This window comes from Urocampus carinirostris, chromosome 1 (assembly GCF_059441175.1).
Source record: "Urocampus carinirostris isolate Australia breed hairy pipefish chromosome 1, RoL_Ucar_1.0, whole genome shotgun sequence".
NCBI classification, from domain to species: Eukaryota; Metazoa; Chordata; class Actinopteri; order Syngnathiformes; family Syngnathidae; genus Urocampus; species Urocampus carinirostris.
The window spans coordinates 7,291,593-7,308,708 of NC_142349.1; the positions used below are offsets into that span (position 1 = coordinate 7,291,593).

At 38.2% G+C, this 17,116-nt stretch overlaps 1 protein-coding gene across 1 annotated transcript; it reads left to right on the plus strand.

Moving 5' to 3' along the window:
* The first annotated feature begins 268 nt into the window (after positions 1–268).
* Positions 269–16,448, plus strand: emp2 (epithelial membrane protein 2). Its single transcript, XM_088353070.1, has 5 exons — positions 269–509; positions 10,569–10,770; positions 10,924–11,032; positions 11,115–11,255; positions 13,896–16,448. The coding sequence occupies exons 2-5, from the start codon at positions 10,693–10,695 to the stop codon at positions 14,063–14,065; spliced, it is 498 nt and encodes a 165-aa protein (XP_088209196.1). The 5' UTR covers positions 269–509; positions 10,569–10,692; the 3' UTR covers positions 14,066–16,448.
* The last annotated feature ends 668 nt before the right edge of the window (positions 16,449–17,116 follow it).

Below are 17,116 nucleotides of genomic sequence, written 5' to 3' on the forward strand. Positions count from 1 at the left end.
AAATATTCTACTTTCAAGTCTTTAGAGATACCTCAGAGGACGCGCGCCAGCTCTTATGAATTATGCTCCCAACTATGACCGAGGACGAAGTTTTCCCACTTGCAGCCTTCCCTGCTGCTCCTTTTCTTGCCAGCCAAATTCCTTTTCTTCTGGTCATTTCCCTTCCCAGTCCCTCACATTATTGTTTGCTTTTTTGAACTCTCTCTATATTTACCAAATACAACTATTAAAAGCCTACTCAGATTTGTCTACACAAGTGTCAGCAACACAGAAACACACCCACGGCCACGAAGCCACACCCTGTGCCCACGCCACACACACATCACTTACAGCAACTTTGCATCTCGTTTTTTTCCCCCTCATTTCTTTTTGTAGAGTTGTGTGAGTCGGTTTTGTTTCTGTGGCTTGGAGACTTGCTCGTGCAACTTTAGCTTATTTCCTTATTTATTTCCTACAAACGCCATTCCATCCGGAGCTGTGCTGGTTTTGTACCTCATTCCTCAAAATCGGTGAGTAAATGAGGGTTTTCTTAGTTTGGATGTTTGTTTTCTCTTGTTCGGAGTTTCATCATTAAAACGTGGACTTTTAAATTGATCATGTTCACGGTGGGTATCAGTTTTCTTTAAATTTGCACATTTTTTTTACATTTTGTTTCTGTGCACGTGCGTAATACAAAGCACAATTTGCTGACTAGAGTAAATCCTTGAAGCGTTTTGTGTTTATTTAAGTTCGAATGAATGTTTAAAATAATGATTACTTGAGTGTTTATGCGCTGCATTTTTAAAGTTTATTTTAATTAGTTAACCTTTCAAGCCACTCTTCCCATCTTCCATATGGCATACCCAAACAATAAACGAGATATTTTCTTATTACCAGTTTGAACTAAGAATGTGTTTGCCTTGTATTACATAAGCTTTCAACTTATATCTTGAGTTTTGTTTGGGCGTTGTTTTAGAACTAAACTTTATGATCACGCTTTATCAAGGCTGCGCCCTCTATTGGCTGCCGTGTTGAAGTTATTTATTTTAACTTTTAAAGGGACAGTGTGGAGACCACTGTAGGTTGCTGTATTGTGCAATTCAACCAGAGGTGTGTTGAGTCGCCACAAATGTTACTCAAGTAAAAGTACTGTTACTTCAGAATAATATTACCCAAGTAGAAGTGAAAGTGGTCATCCAAAAACTTACTTGAGTAAAAGTAAAAAAGTACTTGTTGAAAAAAATACTCAGGTACTGAGTAACTGTAGCAACGTCGTATTTTTTAAAACTACCAATCAGATGATCAAATGATCAAAGTCCATCCAATCAACAACAACAACAAAAAATAAAACAATAATTAAAAAGTAGATTAAAATAATCAACGTAAATTCAAGTGCTTTGTATTTCTATATTTTTTTCCTTAGAATTTACGAAACCTACCACAACATGTTTTCCTCAAGTTCGATGTTCCCTCCGCTGAATTTGAATATGGTCACGTGATGAAGGTGCCACGTTTGATTGGTTAAACATGGCAGTGCCTGGCGGAGGTCTCCGTTAAAATAAATGCGCCCTAGCGGATACCTTTCCCAAAAATTAAGTTAACGTAACGGAGTGACTCAAGAGTGAATGTACTCCGTTACTACCCAACTCTGAGTTCAACCAAAAACGAGGTATCCAATATACAAGAAAGAATACTATGGAGATTTAAAGTTACCAAACTGCACAATTCTTCATCAAAAAAATTCCCCAGCCTCTTAAAGTTTTTTTGGGTACCCTTTTCAAGGTGGCAGGCAAACATGTCAGCTCCCTCTAGGTCATGGGTGTCAAACTCATTTAAACTCGGGGGCCACACACTAGGACAAAAATTCTCTCGGGGGCTGGACTAGTAGATGAGAGAGAGAGGGAGAGAGAGAGCGAGAGAGGTACAGGTACAGCATTTGGGAGAGGCACCATCAAGTGGATATATTTCAACCTGCAGCTCGTTTTTCTCTTGCGCTTCTCTGCACGTTGTCTCGCCAAGTTCAGTCCCCCGCAAGGACGCCTGTTTGACAACCCTGCTCTAGGTGATCCTCATCTTAGGTCAAACAAAGAATACATTCTTAAACTTATGAGTATTTTTTAAAAATGCACTTTTATAAGATAAGTAATGTATTTTTGATAATAATTGAGATAAATATCAGTTTGTGTTACTTATCAATAGCTTATTATTCCACTAGGTGGCGCTCAGTAATACACACTGTCCCCATTTTGTAATATTGATTAAATGTATGCATTTTTGAAGAATTATGTGAGACAAGGGGATATATTGTATTACATTGTTCTATCATACAAAGTTGGTGATTGCTATCAATCGTTGGGACAATTGGTTCTGCTGCTCCCTAGTAATAGATTTATATTTTAGTCTTTTGTATCATGAACCCTGAGTCACTTCAGTGGTGACTTCCACCCAGTTTTTGGCAAAATAGCATTGCTTTTTCAAATATTTCCTCTTTTAATGAACTCAGCCTGAGCAACGAAGTGTTTGACGTTTGATGGCCAAATCTTCTAAGGGTGAAAACTTTTAAATTTGATTTAAAAGAAAAGTGTAGTAACGATGCATTTTGTGGATGCGAAACAGATACATAGAGTATTATTATTTAGGGTGGTGGTCTCTTAAGCTCTCGAACATGTGGGGGTCATTATTCAAGGCTGTCATTTTAGGAATGTCTATGAACAAAACACATGTGTTGATTTAAACACATAGTAAAACATGTCAGTGTCCAACAAGAAAACGTTTCAATGTCAAAATGAAGTATTTCAACTCTGCAGGAAAAACAGTGGCGTACACGTGTGTGTGTGTGTTCTGTATGTTTTTGCAGGAATTTGTCCACTTTATGAGGTTCTAATTAGTTAGGGTTACAGATGTGAACTATACTATCCTGTTCTACTGTTATCATGAATTCACTACACGGTTGTATTTTGTCAGCTTGTGACCCTGAGCATGTTGAGCAGAGGAGCCATTTTAAGATCCAGTAGCACCAACAAGCTGGTAATACTCTCGAAGATTGTTTCTTTTAAGTTTGAATTGTTGGCAAAGATTGTTATTTCTTGAAAATTCCTGGCGCTAGCTGCAGAGAAGATGTGTGTTGGCGTTCTCAATAGTGATGTGTGGTGAGGTTTGTGTCTTGTGAGTCATAGTCAGATTTACAAATTAACCCCCCACATCTTATTCATTGTTTGATTGGAGGAGTAAGAAAGCAATATACAAAGATCTTTTTGTCTTACCTTAACTTATAAATGACATAAATGTGCTGCTCCTTTTTAATAAAAGTATCAAGAGATAGGTAATCTTCCATAATGAAAAAAGTCCATGCAACAATGAAAACATTATTGGATAGCTTGACTTGCTCTCAGCTTACTAATACTATAATATAAATACCATCACTTTTATTGTTTAGGCCTGAAGTGTGCGCTAAATCAGAATCCTTGGTCTCACCATCGCCCTCTGCAATGAGCCAAGAGAATTATGTGCCCCACTCTACATCCACTGACACAGTTCTGCTATCACGATTAAACATGTAAACAATCACATTTCAGCCATCAATTGTTGCCTGAGTTAGAAATCTATCCGGAGGCCTTTACAATCATTCCTGTAGGCCCTTTTGGTTTAGCCAATCAGATTTCAAGTTGGCAACACCATGGCCTTGTAGAAAGCATAACGAGCCGTCGGCGGTTTCACAAACTATTAATGGCAAGATGGCGGTAATGGAAGTAGCACAACAAAAATGTAAAGAAATGATCCCCATGATCGCTGCTTCTGTTGAATGGACATTTTCAGCACTAAATCCAGGGGGGAAAATACCTTAGTTTTGATGGTGATAGAAAACAACTTCTTGATGGAAGTGAACTGCTCAGAGAATCTGTACAACACAGTAATTGTAATCTTGAGGAAAGAAAGGAGAATGGGTTTTGCGCACGGATAAAAATGATTTTTGGAGACTATGATAGGCTATATTCCTAAATAGAAGCGCAATCTTATGAGTTTATTATTGAAGCTTTTTATATGTGTTGCAGCTGAAGCTGTGGTCAATGTTTTGTGGCCATAAAATATTTATTGAGGGATGGATTGATTCAGAAATGGATATACTGAAGGCGTAGGTGTAAAATGCCCAACCTCTCACTGCTAAGGAGTTGAAGTTATCCTAAGGTAAGGTTTAGCGACATTTTTCAAGAGTAGAAATTGATTTTCAAGAGGGGCCCCTCTTAAAAACTTCATGTTCACCTCTTTTTTCATGCTCAACATTTAATATGCCCCCTCCGCCTCTCCCCAAGACAGCGAGAGAAGAGTTGGGAGAGCGGAAGAGTGAGAGAATTGAGGGAGTGAGATCCAGAGGCCCAGTTAAGTCTGTGGCTTTGTGTTTTATGAAAGAAAGGGACATTAAATGTCAGCATTTTCCAGCTTTCACACACACGCACACACCACAAGCATACACACCAGAAGCATACATACATACACACACACACTTACAGAGTCCCCTAGCTTCCTGTTATAAGGGTGAGTTAAAAGGAGGAATGGTTGCATTTTCTGTCTCTGTGTGTGATCGAGAGTCGAGGTGGCTGAAATAAGCACACGATTGCTGTTTGTACTTTGTGTACAGAAGAAAAGTTAGATTACCTTATTTATTCACATATAACGTGCCCTCTTTTTGTACCCCCCAAAAAAACACCTTTCAAAGTTTGGGTTGTGCTATTCACGCGGTTTTACGGTATTGATTACGAGCAATGACTGATCAATCGAAAAATGAGGCTGACCACATTTGTACAAGATTTGATGCAACAGGATGATACGAATCTGATCACAGCGGTGGGAAAAGGCTTTTATCTAATTATTACACTACTTTTACTCCCAGTACCACATTTTATTTTCTAGAGCTTAGTGTATCTGATTTGACACCATTTATCATCGCATTGTTGCTACTTTTTTTGTGTAGTTATTTCTGTGCGTGTGTGTATTCGTGTTCACAATACAAAAATAAAATGTACACTGTATTCATCTAATGTCTTTCCAAGTCCAATTCAGTGTCAATACAAGATCTTAAAGGTGGGGTGTGTAGTTTGAGGTATCCTCAAACAGTTGAAAGATAAATATTTACCCTATTAAGTATGTGTAAACAATGCCCAAGTGAGTTCAAAAAGCCCTTATGTTTTATTTTAAACTGCACCTATCTGCTTTTATCTTAACTTTTATCAGGCCTCTTCCGGGCGGAACAAATCTCCAATTAAATGAAAAAAGTTTATTCAAGCATGTGTAGGAAATGCATACATTTTGTGTTACTCTGCTGCCATGTCGTGGCTTAAAATTCATGATTGTAGCCTTAAGTTTTGAAATGCTGCACCTCACCTTTAATCATGGTCCCACATATTCAGCAACGTGGTGTCGTGCGTAAAAAGTGCGATGAGCGAAAATATAATATGCCTTCTCCTGTGTCATCTAAAACACTTGTGGTTGAGAATCTGAGCTTTCATCGCCGCGATCCAGGTCCTAAACCCATTGCGATAGTTCTTGACACCTTTGTGACCTATATCGCTTAGTTTGAGTTGAGAAAAAAATGAAAATAAATTTAACCGTTATTTCATCAAAAATAAGGGGTACACGTTCACACGAGTGCACGTTATACACAAATAAAAAAGGTATGTGAGAAATAAAAATAGCTGAATATCGCATCTATTACTCATTAGCTTTTTTTGTCCATTGATTGACAACAGAACAGCTGCCGCTTTGTGAGTATGCATCTAATATAAAGGGTATACGGAGAGATTTGTGAAAACAATGTAATACATTCCAGACTGGCAAGGCTAACATATGTGGCATGTGGACATCATTAGATGTGTGTGTGGGTTTGTGGGTTAGAAGCGCTGCTTCTTGACTGAGGTCAGAACTGTACTCCAGGAATCTTATTATGTCGAGGAACTCTGCATATAGCCTTAAAAAGTAGTGTACCGAAATGCGCATACTGCAATGCCCAAACAAGTTGGAGAAGGGATCTAGTTTTAAAGATTGGTGTCGTTTGAGTTGTCCTTAAAAAGGTGAAAGTTAAATATTTTCTCTATTAAGTATGTGTCAACAATGGCCAAAGGAGTTCAAAGAGACACTTTTTTGACGCGCCTATGTGCTTTAATTTTACTTTTAGCAAAGCTGTCCGGGCGGAAATCATTTGGCAGGAGGGTGGGCGGAGTGCTGGAAAGTGACGCCCTGCGTTTTATTTTCCCTGTTGGTATTCATTAGTATAGCATGAAATTGTGAAAGTAAAAAAATACCTGCTTCAATAAGAGTCCAAACGCCAGAGGTTGTTCAAGTGTGTCTAAGAAATGCACGCACTTGCATGCGCATCATGAATGGGCCTATTGGGGCTGTATTGATGACACTAGATATAAGAGATGGCGGCAGCGAGTAAGATTGTTCCAAATTCTGGCCAGCTCCTATACTTTTTTTTTAACTGTAATAAACTTCTGGAAAAGAATATGATAGTATAATGCTATAATTATTTTCAGAGTGTGTATTTTAAAGGTCGCATGAACAGTTTCTCTTTCATGTCAGCTTTCATAATTCAAACACTGTCTTAAAGGCACAATGCGTATTGCTTAGTGCCTTGGATTGGTAAAAAATGTTAAAAAGTATGAAAAACAATATTGATTTTAAAAACGACCAAAAATGCACGCACTATCATACAAACGCGCCGCTATCTGTGTGTGAGTGTGTGTGTAAATGGGTAGTTGTGAAGCACATTGTAAATTGCTTTTGGGAGGTCTTTAGTGACCTATATTAAGTGCAGACCATTTACCATTTCTTTTGAATACTAGTAGATCGGAAAATTTGCATTCATTTTACGTAACATGAGCCTCACCTAGAGGGAGTCAACATAATTGTCAGTCATCTTGCTGCTACGGGTACCAGAAAAAACAAAAATGTCACTAAAGGCTGGTCAAACAAATGGAAAATGGTGGTCTTTGTTTACTCTGTAAGTCCGTGATTTGTAATCCTGCTCGTTCTTTGAAGCACTTGTTTTCGATTGCACTACACAATACAGCGACATCTAGTGGGAAAATAATACACACTGTCCCTTTTAGAAATTGCAGTTTGATTTGGAAATGTTCGTTTCTATAGTATAACTTTGTGCTGCTTTGCAGCAGGTATGATATTTCCATTTTAATGTTACAGTTTTGTTCTAGCAGTTATCAGTAGACATGATTACATTAGCGCAATGCGACCTGTTTGCGCCATGTGGGAAATATCCCGCATGCTTCTCTGAGTATTTAAGTGGGATGGAGTTAAAATAAAACTGGATTTGGTTATACAATTAATGTATCTATTTTGCCAAAAAGGCATTTAATATTTTGAGCTTCATATTGTAAATATCGCAAAAATGAATCTGCTTTAATGATGCTAAAAACAAGTATACCCTGCCATTGAAATGCGTGCATATGTTAAAACTGGGACACTCAATTTATTTATTTTTTAATTTGTTTAACATTTTTTTTAGAAATGCGCCCTTGTGAAATATTTTTGTCAAGTACCACTATCATTAAAAAAAATATAATACCTTTGTATGGTAGGCTTAAAAAAATATGACTAAAATATCTATATTTACAATTGTGTACACTGCATAAGCTCCAATTAGAACATTTTTAAAATTAAAACAAGTAAAATAATACTCTCAACTAAGTATTTCATGTTTTTTAACCATCTTTTTTAGGTTTAACCTTTTGGTGAAATGAGGTAATGGTTTAAACTGAGAAATGGTCTGCTCTCTGCAATATTAGATACTTTAGCTCAGAACCAATATTTTTTTTTTCCTATTTTACTAGGAAGTGAAAATTCAAATATAACAAAAAAAGAAAAATAATTGAACATTAGCCATTTTTTGGGCTATAAATAAATTCATAAACCAATGGCAAGGCCTCCTTAAGGGTCTTAGTCATATATTTCACAAGAAATGAAACAAACAAACTTCACCTAACATCCGAAAAGTCCCCGTTTCGAGACCGGTTTGAAACATCTGTTGGCCTGGAGAGGGGTGGGCACCACCAGACTGTCTTTGCCCAAGACACACCAAATTAAATAGTTCCCCTTTGACCCCAGTGGTTCAGGGATCCACCTAACCAAATTACATTTATTTTATGTAGAGTACAACTGTGTTTCTGAAATATTTACATAATTCATTGCATATAAATTAAGTATGAACACTAATGAAGCGCTGCTGGAGAAATTATGCCTTTAAGCACCAGCACCAATTAATTGAGTTATTTCGCCTACCGTGTTTTCTTGTTTACTTTTCAGATTATAATGACGACAAACATTCAGTTTGTGTTTGCATTCCGGAAAAAAATGTCTGTGTAGTCATAGAATTCGCCATTTCCAGATTCAGCCTTCATTCTTCTGTTGTTGTCACCTCAAATGGGGCCAGTTGGCGCTCAAACAAATTGTGGCCTGCTTCCTGTCAGCGGGAGGAGTCTGTTTTTACTACGTTTCTTTTTTGGCCGAGAGGGCCTAATTCCTTTGTTGTCTGGTTTTGCGCATGTCTGCTTGTATTTGTGCATGACTCAGTATCTGCCAACTCGGCTTCTTTTAAAGTTCTTTTTGGGTGGCGGTGCGTTGTGTTGCTTCCAATCAAAACTGAATCTGAATTTTTTTTTGGTCAGCGCATTGAAAGCAAATGCGGTGCACCAGTTTGTGGCGCAAAATAACAGTAAAGACACTAAAGCCAAATGAGTGAACATAAAACATTAATTTTGTCAATAAATGGCATTAAAGGTTTTAGTACATTAGTCCAATGTAGGCGAGTGGTAAAAGTATTGTATTTTCTGCTCTACAAGCAGAGTTGGCTAGAGTAGCCAAAAACTTTACTGAAGCAAAAGTACTGTTACTTCAGAATAAATTTACTCATTTACTGAGTAACTGTAACAATGTCGTATTTTTTTTTTTTTTAAACAACCAATCAGATCATCAAATTATCAAAGTCCATCCAATCAACAAAAAATACATTAAATTTAAAAGATCAAAATAATCATTGTAAATAATCAACTAGCAGCCTTTTGCAAAGGTAAACTGATGAAAAAAATTTGTGTGTTTTTTTTAAAAAATTTATTTTCTTTGTTATTGTATGTGTGTGTCTTGCTGTCGGTCACCCCTCTTGAGGGATATGACCAAGGTAGATGGATGGATAAAACATAAAAATTACATCAATACATTTTAAGTTTAGTTTCTTTGCAGTTATTTTTCTCTTCTCTTTTTGGGTCCATGGTGGACCACACACGCATGCCGGTTTGCTACCTGCCTGGCTGTGATGCCGCTCTTTTAAAAAGGTTAAGGTTGAGCCGCTCAGCTTGCCTCTCAGTAAGAGCTTCTCACTCAGGGGACACGGGAAGGAAGAAAACGAGCAGAGGAAAAATGCACGTACTTGCATGGTGGAGAATTAAGTGACTGGTGTAATTTAGCCCAATGTAGCGAGTAAGAGTAACATTTCTTTTTTACAAATCTACACAATTAAAAGGTTTAGTGATTTAAAAATAATCCCAGAAGAACAAAATGTCCCAAAATTTACTCAAGTAAATATAACAGAGTAAATGTAACTCGTTACTACCCCCTAGGATTCAAACCATTTATCCTCATAAGGATCACAAGGATGCTGGAGCTTATCCCAACTGACTTTGGAAGTGGGCAAATGAACCCCTGAACAGGTTGCCATTTAGCCGCAAGGCACATGGAGACCAAAAACAATACACACACCAACTCCTTCGGACTATTTGGACCTGCCAATCAACCTGCCATGCATTTTGTTTTGGAACTTGGGAGGAAACAGGAGTGCCTGGGGGAAACCTGCTCAGACACTGAGAGAACATGTAAGCTCCACACAGGAAGGCTAGTGCCTTGAATTAAACCGGGGACGTCTGAACTGTAAATTGGATGTGCCAGTCATCCACCGCGCCCTAATTAATAATCAAGCTAGTATGTAATCTGCTTATTAAAAACACCGCTATGCTCAGCTACCAAAAGTACGGCTTTCATGTGAAATCACTCACATTGATGCACCACAGTCTTACAGTAAATCACATTTTCCATAATTTTATTGGTAACATCAAGACATTGAACTGGTTGTCTCATCAACCTAATGATTCTCACATTTATATAGAATGCTATTTTTAGATAATTGCAAACAGATGAAGCCATTACAACTCAACGGTTTTCTGTGGGGTATATTTTAATAACATGTGTATAATGGTAACTTGTATGACATTGCTGCTTGGGAGCAAAGCTCCTAATCCCTCACGGTTGTGTAACTGGGCCAGAAGCTGAGGGACATCCGTTGTTGCAATCTATAAAAGAAGAGTTTCTACTTTGTACCCAGCCAGCATGTTCGTTTTTCCGTCAGGAAGAAGCCGGACCAGCTTTTACCAAGCCTTCATAATACGCTACAGCTTAAAGATCTCAAGTTGCCACAACGAAATTTAAAATTTGAGCATTTTTTTCTTTTTTGCTGCTTTGTCCATTTTGTAACGGTAACCTGCTAACCAAACAAGACATTTAACTTATTTTTTTGTATGTTATTTCAGAGTCCTTTTGTGTGAGAGGCCTCGACCCAGCTTGTCTTGTTTCGTCGAAGGAATCGAGTGCATCTTGCCACATTTCTGTACCTATCATCTGGTGGAAGACGTATTAACCTTAGAGCGAGCAGCTATGTTGATCATTTTAGTGCTCATTATCCTTTTCCATTTGGCTGCAGCTGTTCTGCTCTTTGTTGCTACCATACACAACGTGAGTACCATCGTGGTGCAGACATTTTGCAGTTGGCTGTAACTTTAATATCACATACTATGCCTTTATTGATCATCAACTCATCATTTCGCAACTTTTTCAGCTGACTACATTTTTGGCTTTCCTCTCTCTTTGACAATGTGTCACATATAGGCATGGTGGTTAGTGTCACCACCAGGACGGGATGTGATCTACACTGACCTGTGGTACTCTTGCAATGCCACCTGCTTCCCTATCTACAAAAGCCACACTCCCGATGCAGGTGGGCAAGGATAATGTCTGCAGATATCCATTTCAATGATGTACAAAGTTCTTAAAGCTGTCTGGTTCCCTTCTCTCGTTAGCTTACTTGCAGACTGTCCAGGCCACCATGATCTTGGCCACCATTTTATGCTGTATAAGCTTCTTCGTCTTCATTCTTCAACTCTTCAGGCTCAAGCAAGGAGAGCGATTCATCTTCACTGCAATTATTCAGTTGTTAGCTTGTGAGTGACACGAAACACGCACAGAGAGTATTGTTTACAATGCATATTTTATATTCAATACATAAATACTTCAGTACTGAAGAAAGTAACTTACAGGGCTACTTTATCTTTCAGACTATGAGTTGCATTCTTGTCATATGTCTGCAGGTCCTGCGACATTCGCTCTGTAGCCAGCCAAAAATGATTGGGTACACCTCCAACCGATTTTTGGCATATTTTCAAATTTCACAGTCACATTCGGCAGCCCGAAACTTGTACATGGCACAGTGGCAGCACTATTTGTTTTGTGGCCAAACCAGAAGTTATTTTTTGTTCCATGAAGGACGATGACATTGAAAACTGAAGTATGACTTAACTTTTACATGTTAATGTCGGCCTCATCGGTGCAGTACAGCCATTAAAGGGGATATGTGGAGGAAAGGGGGTTAAGTGTTAGTGGGAGGGAATAAAAGATGACACTTTTAAAGCCACAGCACCCCACATGCGACTTCTAACTCCAATGCTAGTTGGTTGATTGGTTGGTTCGTTGGATCCCTTAACCACTAAAGGCATGGTCACACAGCCTTTTACGGGCGTATCGCAGCTGAATCACGGCCAGAAGTTTCTGCCCGTGAAGCAGACGCGGTGGAAAATGTGCAAAATTGGCTAAACCCGCTGTTTACCCGTGGTATGCCCGCGAAACAGACGCCGGCGACTGTTCCGCGTCCTTATCGCGGGTAACCGCGGCTGCATCGCGTTTGACCGTGCTTACACGCGGTACACACGCTAATGCACATGATAACACCGCGATACAGGCGCAGAACAAACGTGCTATGACCGTGCTCCACCCGTGATTACCCGCTAAAATTTCGCGTCCTACCCGCGTGTAACCACGTCTTGGTCGCGGCCGTAGCACGTCGTTCCGCGTCTGTACCGCGTCATTACCTCGTGTGTACCACGTGTGCCTCCCGCGGTTACCCTTGGTCTAAAGTTTTGAGCAGCGCAAAACTTTTTCGCGCAGCCAACCGCGTGTGAATTTCTTACCGCGTGTAAAGCACTGCTGTATCTCGTCTGTATCGCGATCTCAAAGCGTCCAACAGCGTCTGCTTCACGGGCAGAAATTTCTGGCCGTGATTCAGCCTCGATACGCCCGTGAAAGGCTGCGTGACCATGCCTTAAGGTTGTAGGGGCACTATTCCCTCTCCAGGCCAACATATGTTTCCACCCGGTCTTGAACCTTTCGCCTAGCACGCGAATGTCCTAACTACTCCAATAATTGTAATGGTATTGCACTGTTGCACCAAGTAGCGGTTATTTAGAACCCATACCTCCATCACTCATATTTTATGGTATTGATTTTTTTATGTTAATGAAGAGTTTTAAGGCTTATTCACGTATTTTGTTTTCAATATTTTTCCTATTCACTGTCACCACTTTCCACAAAAAATTATATTGTAATGATGGGCCAAGACATCTTAAAAAGAGCACAAAAATAACCTTGAAAAATTAAACCCTCCAATCGTGTTGATGTGATTCTCCCTTTGTTTAGCAATGGAAAGCCTCTAAAATGTGCAGACCCCCGGCCCTCAAGGTCTGGATTCTGAAGCATTTGGTACAAATCAGACCTATTCAATCAGCGGCCCATGGGCCACATGCAGCCCAGACCAGTCCCAACCGTCTGTTGCATGGAGTGTGGTCCAGGTTGCCTTACCTTATTCGGATTCAAACAATGCAGTTTGTGAAATTGCAGGGTCGCAGGGTTGCTGGAGCCCATCAAAGCCATCTTCAGGCAGTGGGCAGGGGACACCCGAAACTGTTTGCCAGCCAGTGGCAACACTCCTTGAAATCTAAAACATATTCATATGCAGTTTTACCAGAAATATATCCAAATTGAGGAATGTCAGCTGAAACATCTACAAATGTTATTTGCAAAAATTGAGTCAATTGAAAAACACTTTGAGATCTGTTCATTGTTGTTCTGTCTTTATTTTGTTTTCAAATCTAAAAGGGAAACGACTACAAAGTACATGTACTATAGTGTTGTATTTGTCATTATCATGGGCTTACTGGCTCAGCCAAATATTACAAATTGACAATTTATCCTTGCTAATTTGATGGTTGAAAAGCCCTGTTCTATATCAAGCTTGTGTTACAATTAATAAACGTGCAAGTATTCAAAACAGAACTTAAAAATGGATCAAAACAAAATCTTATGCATTACACTGTTTTGTCATTTTTTTGAATTCCATATTCCATTTGATAGCCTTCATTTCTCCCCTAATGTAACTGAAATAAGGACTTAAACCAAGGAAATTTACATTTAATATTAAAAATAATTGCTAGAAAAAATGTCTAAACTATAGAATATAGAGGCTGTACTTCCTAGTTTACAATCCAATTTTTATATTCACCAAACCACCTCGTGGCCCTGGGGTAGGGCGCCCGCCCCGAGACTGGGAGGGTTCTGGTTCGAGCCTCGACTGTCTCATACCTTAGACTTACAACATTCTCTGTATTAATCTCCCAGAAACTGTCAAAAATGTGAATCCCACTAGGTGGGATATGGCTCTGGTGTATATGTATATATATTTTTGTTACCCAAAATGATAGAAGATATTGACAATACACATGTAATTTAATATAAACTATTTTTCTTTTCAGCTGTGTGCGTGATGATGGCGGCATCCATTTACACAGCTCAGAACAAATCCTTCCATCACATCAGTCTCCAAGACGGCTCGTACGGATCCTCCTATATTTTGGCCTGGATCAGCTTCCCAATGACTCTAATTAGTGGTCTCATGTATTTGGTGCTTAGAAAACGCAAATAGATGCTAACTTTTTTCAACTGTGTCTGTACAACAAATATCCAAGTGGGAATTTAACAAAACTGCAAACACACACACACTTTTATAGAATAAATATTGTTATTTTAATGTGCTCACTAAAGGCATTAAATGGTGTATTACATACAAAAACACATAGATGATCTGATGAATTGCAATGACGAAGCGACATTTTTAGAAAGCAAACGAATGGAGCAGTGTTTGTTCAATTTGCATTTCAAGTTCAACAAGTATCACACAATTTCCCTATTGCCCAAACACTGTTGGATTTGCATGAGATTCATGTGAACATCGTCATGTACATTTTCTGGAGCTGTCCTGCTCAATTACAGAACAGGATTAAGTGAGAACATAAACCTCGTATATGAACTTTTTGTCAGAGTTTTAAACTTCCACAAAACCTATTTGTGGTCTGTTGAAGACCACTGCTACTTTCTAAACACAAGTTTCCTTCATTTATTGTTTCATTTGGGAGACACTCTCCATATCCACACTATATATTTTACTGTTTTTGACGCTTTATACAATGTTTTTTTCACCAAAATGAGCAATGTGTGTGGGTGAACTATGAAAAAACTGTTGGGAGATTTTCTTTTGCTGGGTTCAGCCTTGTTTTCAAGAAGCTATTAACAAATAAAAGAATGTATTATTTTTGCTGTGATTAAGTAGTTAAAACTATTTTTCTGACTGAAATATTAATACTGTCAATAACACAAAACAAGTTTAACATGTTAACCTTAGGTTATTAGAAGTGTAGTAATATACTGTAAGTCTTCAATTTAAATATTTTGTCTATTGAACGGTTTCTCATTCTCTGGTGACATTTTAAGACACTCAAAGCAATAATGTACTGTGATGTTTTGGGCTTTAAACAACAATATAAACTTGAAATAGGAGTATTTTCTCATTTTGTGATGTGTTTGCCATTTTTCTCTAATCAAACAGGGGGGAAAAGGCGATATATTTAACTGTGTTTTAGTACCAGGTGAGGACAAAAAGGCTCATTTTATTCTGTACATTTGGTCACACGAGATTATTTCTGTTTTTGTAAAAAAAAATCCTATAAAATACTGTAGTACTAACATCACTATTTCTGAAATACAGTGTAGCTCTTAACAAAGAGATGGAACTTATTTCACAAGTTAAAAAGTAGTATATATGTGCACACTTCAATTGTTTATTAATATTGATTTGTGTCCTAAATGATTAGGGAACTTTTAGATGACATACTAAACCTGATAAATTCCTACCTTGATTCAGGGAAACCAATGTGATGTTTTTTTCTCCTTCAAACTCGAAGTTCTTACTTGAAAATGGATCAAAACAAAATCTTATGCGTTACACTGTTTTGTCATTTTTTAAAATTCCATATTCCGTTTGATAGCCTTCATTTCTCCCCTAATGTAACTGAAATGAGGACTTAAATCAAGGCAATTTACATTTAATAATAAAAATAATTGCCAGAAAAAATGTGTAAAGTATTCAGCTATTTAATACTTATTACAACAACAATTTGTAGCTGATAACGTGCAGGAGTCTTTGAGTAAAGTTAGATGCAAATAATATTACTAATATTGTTGACTAAATTAGATTTTTGTACTAATACGGTGTAAACATGTTCTAATCAATTGTTGTATATTTAAAAAAAAAGGTTATTTCCTTTAATTTTAAAAATAAATAGTCATATGTTAAATTAATGTGCTTTCTGGGTATACAACTATGTATTAATGTGGGATATTTTGTCCTGTTAGAAAACAAAAAAACCTTGAGAATCATACCTGTCAACTTATGTTTTCCCCCTATCCCTGCGGTATTTCATACGCTGTATATCAATGTTTGTACGAGAAAAATAAATGAAATTTGAAAATCAAGTAAATATGTAAAATGAAATACTTTTTTTTCTTTTTCGTTAAATGAATCTCGTCTTGAACCTTTCGGATCTAATTTATAATCTGCCAAGTATAATTAATCAACGCTACATTTTCTGCGAGTGGGGGAAAAAATAATTGGTTGTGTTGTTAATTGGGTAAATAAACTTGTTGGCACAAATTACCCACGTCTCTATTCAAAATAGTCGGTAAACAGGTGCTGTGTTGTGCTTTCAAGGTTTAAGGGGAATTGCAATCATTAATAAGCACTTGGCTGGGGTTGACAGTTATGGAATATTGACGTTCGTGTATTTATCACTTCTTTCTGACGTCCCTTTATTTCCATTTCCTTCTTGAGCAACTAAACGTTGTACTCTAGCGTCATCGAGTGGACACGTTTGGAAATACACCTGGTGAAAGTAACGGGAATTGCATCCGCTAATATGATGTGAACTGTAGTTTTTGTGTTGATTAAATAAATGTTTTGTTTGTTGCAAATATATCTTGGTTGTTTTGTCTAGCGTCCAGAGGTTGATAAGAAAGTTGTCAGGTAAACAGGCTGTGTTGTAAAATCATCAATTACAGATCTAGTGGAGTATATTTGTGTGTTTGACATTTTGAAGTGTTTTCGAATTAATCTCCCCATCCGTTATGCGCACTGCTAATCCTCAGTAGGGTCGCGGGAGTACTGAAGCCGATCACAGTTGTCCTCGGGCAGTGGGCAGGGAACACCCTCAAGTGGTTGCCAGTCAGTCGCAGGGCACAGAGAGATAGACAACTCCCCCGCTCATTTACATCTAGGGAATTGTTGGACCGGCCAATTAACCTGTCATGCATGTTTTTGGAATGTGGGAGGAAACCCACGCGAGCACTTGGAGAAAATGCAAACTCCGCACAGCAAGGCTGGTAGCTGGATTTGATCCCATGACCTCATGACCGTGCCGTGGACGCACTAAGCACTCAGCCACCCTTTTTAAAATGTATTTCATCCATTAAGTAATGGCCGAGAAAATACCCATTCTGCACTGCAAAATTGAATGACCAATAGGGGTGGGAGATACTGAGATATTCGGTGCCGATCCAATACCAAGAAATCACTGACTAGTATCTGCGGAGATTGATACTATACCGACAATGTCTGCTTTGAAATCTTATGACCATTGAATAG

Bases quoted from the DNA above. Each gene is read 5' to 3' on its own strand.
- emp2 (XM_088353070.1), top strand. From the start codon at position 10,693: ATGTTGATCATTTTAGTGCTCATTATCCTTTTCCATTTGGCTGCAGCT. The intron at 10,771-10,923 runs GTGAGTACCATC...TGTCACATATAG, and splicing joins TTGTTGCTACCATACACAAC to GCATGGTGGTTAGTGTCACC. The intron at 11,033-11,114 runs GTGGGCAAGGAT...TTCTCTCGTTAG, and splicing joins AAGCCACACTCCCGATGCAG to CTTACTTGCAGACTGTCCAG.